This window comes from Propithecus coquereli, unplaced genomic scaffold (genome assembly GCF_000956105.1).
Source record: "Propithecus coquereli isolate 6110/MARCELLA unplaced genomic scaffold, Pcoq_1.0 Scaffold358, whole genome shotgun sequence".
In the NCBI taxonomy this organism is placed as follows: Eukaryota; Metazoa; Chordata; class Mammalia; order Primates; family Indriidae; genus Propithecus; species Propithecus coquereli.
In genome coordinates, this window is record NW_012149263.1 from 1,064,518 (window position 1) to 1,073,172 (window position 8,655).

The 8,655-nt window shown below is 54.2% G+C and overlaps 1 protein-coding gene across 1 annotated transcript; it reads right to left on the reverse strand.

The window, feature by feature from the left end:
- Window positions 1–2,161: 2,161 nt before the first annotated feature.
- FAM187B (family with sequence similarity 187, member B) lies at window positions 2,162–5,245 on the reverse strand. The gene is made up of 2 exons (XM_012651537.1): window positions 4,524–5,245; window positions 2,162–2,549 (listed from the first exon to the last, which is right to left on the reverse strand). The coding sequence occupies exons 1-2, from the start codon at window positions 5,243–5,245 to the stop codon at window positions 2,162–2,164; spliced, it is 1,110 nt and encodes a 369-aa protein (XP_012506991.1).
- Between the last annotated feature and the right edge of the window lie 3,410 nt (window positions 5,246–8,655).

Consider the following 8,655-nt stretch of genomic DNA (forward strand, 5'->3'; position numbering starts at 1 on the left):
GGGAAGGCTGAGTGACGGCCTCCCCAAGACTCCACTTTGAGTCCCAGCACCTGTGAACATGTCAGCCCCGGGCGCCCTCAGAGAGAATGTGCACAGTGTCCCCAGAGTTGCACATCCAGTGGGGAAGAAGCAGATGCTTATCCTCCAACTCCCGTCCCTTGAGGCCGCGGACTGCTCTGGGGGGCAGCAGCCTGTTCCCGAGTGGCCCAGCAGGCTCCTGAGGGGAGTCAGGAAGCCCCCGGCACACACTAGAACCATCCCTGAGACTGCTAAAGCCGTGGGGACTTCCCAGGCGGGCTGGAGGACAAGGGAGGTACACGACTTGTCTGTTGCTGCGTAACAAATTGCCACAAATGTAGCGGCTTCAAACTGCACGCAGTTACATCTCAGCCTGTGTGTGTCAGCGGGCCCTCCGCTCGGCGTCTCAGAAGGCTGCGGCCAGGTGGCCACCAGGATGCTCCTGGGGGCTCAGCTGAAGACGCAGCTGCTTCCGAGCTCATTCAGGTCACTGACCGAGTTCATTCCCCTCTGGCTGTGTGACTGAGGGCGCTGGCTTTCTGCTGGCTGTCAACTGGAGGTCACTGGGAGGTCCCAGAGGCCACTGGCAGCTCCTTGCCATGGGGGTTCCTTCAGCACAGCTGCTGAGACCGCGTCTTAGATGATGTAACCCACTCTGGGGGTGACGGCCCAACACTTCCACCCTGTGCTGTAGGTTAGAAGCAAGGTCACTGGTCGGGTCCACGCTGAAGAGGAGGGGATCACACAAAGGCACGGGCACCAGGAGGTGGAGGGCACTGGGGTCACCTGAGGGACCGCCTGCCCCAGTGGGGAGCAGACAGCCTGGGCTGTGCCGTGCGGAGTGGCCTGGACCGTGCCTGGCTCTCGCTGCTGCTCCTCCAGCTACCGCACAGCGGGGGCTGCCGTGGGCGCGGGACACCGCGGGGTTTTCCTGGGAGCCAGGCTGGGGGGCCACAGGTCTCGGTTCACCCTCCCATCGCCAGCCCCTTCCCAAGATGGCCGAGCGACCTCAGGCAGGTCACTCAGGCCTCTGCGCCTCGATGCTCTCAGCTGCAAAACAAGGTCAACAGCAACACCGGCCTCGCGGACGGCTGTGCGGCCGTGATGCTTACGAAGGGCTTGAGTTTCGGCCCCACCAGGAAGCCCAGAATATTTGCTCTTATTACTGCCTTTCTCTGCCTGTGCTTCCCGGGGCGCCCCCGTCGGTTCTCAGGGCACGCCCCCTCACCCTGCAGGCATCCTTGAGGCTCTGGCACCGTGCGAAGCCTCGCGTGTTTTGGCGACAGTGTCTGGGACACGAGGGGTGAGCTCTGCCCTGTCCTCGGGCACAAGGTCTGTTCCGGGAGAGTTTCACATCTGTCCTGTCATTGCTTCCCAGTGGACTATTAGAGCGATGAATTTTAAAGGGCATGAATATTTGATTCCTCGCTCTTGCACTTGGCTAAACGGCGCATACAGTTCTGGGAACAGCCAGGCCGGGCGATTTCCACGGGCAGCTCCGCCAGGCCCGGCGCCTTGTTCCAGCGGAGCGGCCCGTCTCCCCTTTCCAGGTCCGAGGGGGCTCGCTGCGCCGCGAGGAGGGCCGGGAAGGCTGGCGTGTGTCTGGCTGCCCTAGGTCTGGACGTCTCGGGCAGCCCCTCTGACTGGGGACTCGGGGGGCCCGCAGGCCCAGGCACAGCGGGGCAGGGGGCAGGCAGCAGGGCCCAGTGCAGATCTGGGGGCCTGGGCGCTGCCAGCTCACACCCCCATTGTGTCCTTGGGAGAATGGGGTGAGTGAGGAGGCCACGGTTTACCACACTGGGAGGACCCCCCCAAACCATGGCCTCGCTCCCTCTGGCCCTCTGAGCAGCACCGGCCTTGAGCCAGGCAACCCCGGTTTGAACGGAGCCCCACCCTCCAGTCACTAAATAGCTAGTCTTGCCTCAGTCTCCTCATCTGTGGAAGGGGACCACTCATGCATGGACAGAGCAGGACCTGAAACAGGGACGGGCGCAGTCACCCTTGGCTGTTGCCACAGGCCTGTTTCGGATCACACACTCAGAGCACCGGGGTGCGTGGGGCGGGCTGGGGAGCGGGAGCCGTGCGCGGGGAGCTGGGGCGACGAAGGAACGGGAGGCGGGTCCCCTGGGCACTGGGGGCCGCTTTATTTCACCAGCACCACCCAGTCTCTTCTCGAGCCCCGGGAAGGGCGGCGGCACCTGAGCAGCAGCCCGGCCAGGGCCAGCACGGCGCCCGCGAGCAGTGCCAGCTTCAGGCCCGTGAGGACAGGGTGTGCCCTCCTCCGCCGGCCTCCCCCGGCCTCCCGCGGCTGCGCCTCGCTCTCTTCCTCCTGGGCCTCCAGTACCTCGGGGCCGGGCCTGGGGTTGAACTGGGCCATGAGCTCCTGCTGCACGAAGCACCTGTAAACGGCCGGCTGGAAAACCTGCAGCTGCCTGCCGCCGGTGGAGGGGTCCAGGAAGGTGTCGTCGGCCCGGCCCGAGAGCTGCCGCTGCCACGTCAGGGGCGTCTCGTCAGCTTCCCAGATGACCGGCCTGCGGGGAGGACAAGATCAGCTGCAGGGCCCCGGGGAGAACGGGGGACCGATGTCGGAAGGGAGGTGGGGACAGCACGAGGGGCTCCCAGAGCCGGCCCCTCACTGGCTGGGCGACCCGGGCAAACGCCTCCAGCTCTTTGGGCCTCCCTATGCTCTTCTGAACATGCGAGCGTGAGGATGCTATCGACCCCAAAGGGTCATCTGCAGGAAGAGGGGAGCACACCCCGTAACAATGTGTGGCCCTTCCTCTCTGTCCCCATCACCCCCTTGCCACCTCTCACTCGCCCTCCCCAGCCATGCTGGTCTCCCAGATGTTCCTCCGACCCGCGGATGCAGCCTCAGCCCCGGCTGTTCCCTCTGCCTGGAAGGCTCTTCCTCGGCCCGAGTGCCCCCCCCCCAGTCCTGGCCAAGGGCCCCTTCTGAAAGGAACCTTCCCTGGCCCCCCACTTACAACTCTATTCCCCCATCCCCACCCCCGGTAGCCCTCCCTGAAATTGCCACCCCCTCAAATGCTGTATATTTTGCACATCTTAAAATACTACAGATTTCCTGCTCCACAAGGGCAGAGATGTTTGTCCGTCTCGTTCTTCACCGTTTCCCGGGTCCCCAGAACAGTGCCTGGCGTGTAAATGAGCGGTGAGGATGTGTTTGGTGAATCAATGGGCCAGGCGCACAGCACGCCCCGCGTGGCCGAAGAACAGCAAGGATATTCGACACAGGAAGAGCAACACACAACAGCAACAGCTACGACCCGTGTGGACCGCGGAACCGTGTCAGACACTGTGACAAGCACTTTGCGGTCATCAGCCTCCTTAAACATCACACTGACCCCATGAGGCTGGGGCCAGCAAGACCCCCGTGCTGAGCTGGAGAACGCCCCCCTGAAATTCATGTGCTTCCCAGAACCTCGGAGTGTAACCTTCTTTGGAAACTGGGTCATTGCAGATGCAATTAATTAAGATGAGGTCATGTTGGAGTAGGGTGGGCCCTAAATTCAATGTGACCGGTGTCCTCTCCAGAGAAGGGGAAGAGACGCAGAGACACAGACAGCAGGAAGAATGCCAGGTGGTGTCGGAGGGAGACGCTGGGCTGAGGCAGCTACGAGCTGAGGGAAACCAAGGATCGCTGGCTGCCGCCCGCAGCCAGGAAAAGGCAAGGATTCTACCCAGCGCCTCCGAGGGAATGTAGCCCTACTGACATCTTGGCTTCAGACTCCCAGCCTCTCAATGGCGAGAAAACACATTTCTGTTGTTTTAAGCCAAAGTTGGTGGTACTTTGTTATAGTAGCCTTATGAAACGAATTCACCCCCATTCTAAAAGTGAGGAAACCGAGGCCCAGACAGAAGCCACGAGGCCAAAGTCACACATCGGGGAGGGCAAGGGGACCCTGTGGCCAAGTATGTGGGAATTTAGGGTCTACGCTGCCACCTCCCGCCAGGGATGCCCGGGACAAGGGCTGCACCCCTCTGATCTGCTGTTTCCCCATCTGTACAATGGACCTCCTGGGGCAGGGAGGCTGGGGAGGGAGAAGACGGCACATCTTCTCCATCCTCACACCTGGGAGTGGTTGTACTTATTATAATACTTATTTCTTATTGCTCGGGGGCCGGGAGGTGGATTGGGGAAGAGGAGGAGGAGGGGAGGTTTCCCAGGAGCTCCAGGAAGGAACACAGAACACGAGTGTGAGCTCCGGAGGCAGGCCCTGGTGGGCACCCTGGGGCACCGTCCTCTCCTCCCAATAAGTCGGGGACCTCTCAGAGCTCCCCAGCATCTTGGCTTTCCCCGTCGCGGTCTCATCACGCTGCCTGGGCTTCTCCCACCCCAGCTCGCAGCACGCTGGGCTGGCTCCCCTTGGAGTGTGGGCTTCCTGAGGGCAGGGCCTGAAACTGTCCTGACGACCGCTGAGCCTGCCGGGCAAGCCCCCGGGAACCCCTCCCTCTGCGCGCAGATTCATCGGGAAGGCTCCCGTCACCTGTAGATGGATGCTAAGGGGCAGGAGAGCCACACAGACTCTGACTCCTCCTTGAGCTGGAAGTCGTCGAAGGTGATGTAACCCACCCCCAGTGGTTCACCGTCAAAGCACGGGGTGTCGCAGGCCTCCACCTGCAGCTCAGGCCGCATGCGGCTGGACCACACCTCCACCTCTTTCAGATAGAGCCAGCAGGGCGTGGGCTCCTCCAGGGGCTCCCCGACGTAGCAGTACCCCAGGCGTTTACGCTCGCCCGGCCCCCCGCAGCGGTTACAGTCCTGCCAGGGCTCCCAGCGGGTGAAGATGAGCTCCTTGCCGTCCGGGTATAGGGTCTCATTCTGCAGAGGCTGTTGCCCCAGGCCCGTGTGTGTTATGTGCAGCGTGGCGACGTCCTGGAAGTCAATCTCGTACTGCACCACTTGGGTGCCATTCTCGTTCAGGCAGCAGTAGACCCCCGTCTGGGAGGGCAACGGCTCTCTAATGATGAGGCTGCCCTTGGGCGTTATTTCTATATTGGAAAAACCGGAGACCTTGGAAGGCGGCTGGTCCCAGCTGTGTGCGAGGAAGTAATGCCAGCGTGCCCCTGAGGAGTTGCAGTGCAGCAGGATGTCATTCCCTGAGAGCAGGGCCCGTTGGCATTGCTTGCCTCCGGGACAGCTAATGGAAAGGTAGACCCCCAGCACTGGGACAGCAAAGCTGAGCAGCAGCCCCAGGGTGGTCAGCATGGCGGACTGGGACAGTGGCAGGGGGCCGGCACCACCTGGGCATTGTGAGGTCACCATGAACTCCGGCCTCAGCCCTGATCAGTGCATGAACTGCAGCCCGCATGGGCATGTGAAGTCACCATCCCCTTTTGTTTTGTGACAAGCTGACTGTCCTACTTAATTTCTACTTCCAGCGCCCCATTTCATTGGGATAAGAGGAAATGATGTGTCTTTTCAGGGTTGTCTCTACCGCCTGCCTCCCCCAGCTTTCCCCAGGGGTGAGTCTACACTGCCAGGGATGGTCCAAGAGCATTGAGTGTCAATGTGAACATTCAACACATTTTTCCTGGACACTGCTGGGCTCCGGGCACACTTCTCAGCACTGGGGATAGAGCAGCAAACAAACCCCCTCTGGTGACTGTTCTGACGTCTACACCTCTCCTTCCACTGCCCGCCCAGCCCCGCTGCCTCCCTGCTGTCCCTGAACAGGTCAGGCGAGCAAAGGGGCTCCTGCCTCAGGACTTTTGCATGTGCTGCTCCCTGGCTCTTCCCCCAGATATCCGCAGGACTCAATTCTTCCTAAACAAACACATATTTTTCTCAATTGCCTTTTTCCAATCTCTTTTCTAAACCCCTTCTCGGTCCTGATATTAAAAATATTGTGCTGGCTTAACGAGCTGTCATTCAGTCATTTCACAAACGTTCACCGAATGCCAACTGTGTGCCAGCCATTCCTCTAACCATAGCAGTGAACAGGTTAGACAAAGCCTTTGCCTTCCTTGAGCTTATCTTCTAGTGGAAGAGAAACACAATAAACAAATCTGTAACACGTAACAACAGGTACAGTCGGTTCTCATCACTTGCGGCAGTTATGTTCTGTAAAGTTGCTAAGAATTCGCAAATACCTAGGGGAAATACAGGGTTAGGTTCCTGCAAGCTTTTGGTCATCACATATTTGTCAGCTGATCAATACATAACCTTGTTTTATGTGTAGTTTTGTTGAAAGGCACCTTTTAAATATATACTATTGATTCATTAAAATTGAACTCACGGCCACAGCACCGTAACTCGTGCCTGAACAACGCTTACCCAACGCCTGTTTTCCCTGTAACACACATCACAGCCTTCCTGCCTTTAGGAACACTAGAAGGCAGGGCGTTGCCTTATTCTACCTGAGCTGGGAACACGCTCCCTCTTGGGTGACTCAGATTTCTCACCATTTGCACGTGTCTGCAAATGCCTATAAAAGCACCGTGGGTATTGATTTTGAAGTTACAAATAAATTGTAGTGAGTAGGCGAATTCGCAAATTCAGAACCCACAAATAATGAAAATCATCTGTAATAATAATTACTCGAGAAAAACAGGGCAGGGAAATGCGGATAGAAAGCCAAAGGGTGGTGTGCAGGTGTGAGCTATTTTAGGGAGGATGGTTAGGCCTGTCTGAGTAGTCGCTAAGGACACGAGGTTTCCGAACACCTGAATGGAGTGAGAGAAAGAGCCACGTGGATATCTGGAGGAAGCAGATTCCCAGGAGAGGACCGAACCCTGACGCGGCTGCCTGGTTAGTATATTTAAGGGGCATGGGGGCCACAGTGGCTGAAGAAGACGGAACAAGGGCCACAGTGGGGAGGTCAGGGGTTCATCTAAGTCTTTGCTAAGACATCTGCCTGGCTCCACGGCCGAGGGCTTTCTCAGCTTTGCCCCCAGCCCCCTGAAGGACCTCTCAGACTATATTTGGCATAAGACGTACGCTTAGACCTTTCTGGAACTGTTGCTTCCACGGTGTCTTGCTGCTGCCCCCACCCTGCAAAACCATCCGCAGTTTTTGTCGGCTTCCCGGGACCCTGTGAAGTCCCTCCATCTAAGACACACTAACATCCATACCCCTATCCCTCCCCCTCCATCTCCCTCCTTCTCTCTGTCTCTGTCTTTCTCTCCGTAGCCTAGAGACTCTTTTCTAGGCAGGTAAGAGGGGCTGTCGGGAAACGATGAGAAAATCCACTCCCAACATTCATTTTATGTAGGTGAGAAGTCACAAACTGGATGCATCCAGCCTGAAGAAATGCTTTGATTGGCCGCTCTAGAGTGTTTTCAGAATATTTAAATCAGTGACCAACATGTAAAATCCAAGAGATTTCATATGAGAATCTAGATTCCCTGCTATTCTTTAAACAAGGGGGTGAGACTTCTGTTTACTGCTACAATTCAGTAGCTTGCATCAGACCAACCCTATTTCTAATTATAACTACAGACTTTAAGATAACCATGATTACTATGTCTAAGAGATGAAAAGATGAGGAATTTGAATCTATATGGAAGAAAAATCAAATGGAATACTAGAACTAAATAATAAAATTTGTGAAATTAGAAATGTACTAGAAGGGGTAACAACCTATCAGACACAACAGAAGAAAGGAATAGTAAAATGAAAGATGGGTCAGTAGAAAAATATCTATACTTAAACATGCAAGGATAAAAGATAAGAAAACACAAAAAAGAGTGTAAGAAGAATATGAGACATTGTAAAAAGTTATAAAGTTCATGTAAATGGAGACTCAGAAGAAAAGGAGAGGTAGGAACCCAGAAATATTTGAAGAGATACTGACTTAAAACTTTCTAAAACTAATGACAGACATCAAGCTGCAAATTCGAGGTCTTTGAACCTCACACAGTATAAACATAAAGAAAATCACATCTAGGTAGGTTATAAAAAAAAACAAACAAAAAAAACCACTGCTGAAAACCAAAGAGGAAATCTTTAAAATAGCCAGATAAGAAAAAGACAATTTTTCAAAGCAAAATTTCAAAGCAACAAACGTAAGATTTACAATTGACTTTTAAACAGAAATAATGGAAGCTAAAAGACAATGAAACGAGCACTATAGAAGATAACTGCCACGTAGAATTCTATACCATAGTTAAAATATCCCTTAAAGATGGAGGCAAAAAAAATGTAAGATTTTTCAGATGAAAACTAAGAGAATTCACCACAGCAGTGTGCCCTGAAAGTAATACTAAAGAGAATGCTGCAGGTAGCAAGCAAATGATCCCCAGTGGAAGCAAAGTAATGCAGAAATGAAAGCACCAGAAGAGTAAATATGTGAGTAAAACTAAATTAATATTGAGTGTTTTTAAAAGTAATTTCTTGTGGGGTTCAAAATACATGTAAAATAAAAATACTTGACTTCAAGAGCACAATAGATAGAAATGCAATAAATGGAGCTAAATGGCTGTAAAATCTTTGCATTGGCTGGGAAATGTTACAAGTGCAAATTTATATTATATTCTAATGAGTAAAGAATTAATGTTCAAATCTCTAGAGTAAATACTAAAAGGATAATAAAAAAGATGTATATCTAATCAGCTAAAACACAGGGAAATGAACTCATAATACACTATGAATCCAAAAGCAAGAAAATAGAAAGAGAA

What these genes read in the sequence shown, in the direction of transcription:
- FAM187B (XM_012651537.1), bottom strand. Translation starts at nt 5,245, where the DNA reads ATGCTGACCACCCTGGGGCTGCTGCTCAGCTTTGCTGTCCCAGTGCTG. An exon ending in CCCTTAGCATCCATCTACAG is followed by an intron (nt 2,550 to 4,523) that starts GTGACGGGAGCC and finishes TCCTCCCCGCAG; the next exon opens with GCCGGTCATCTGGGAAGCTG.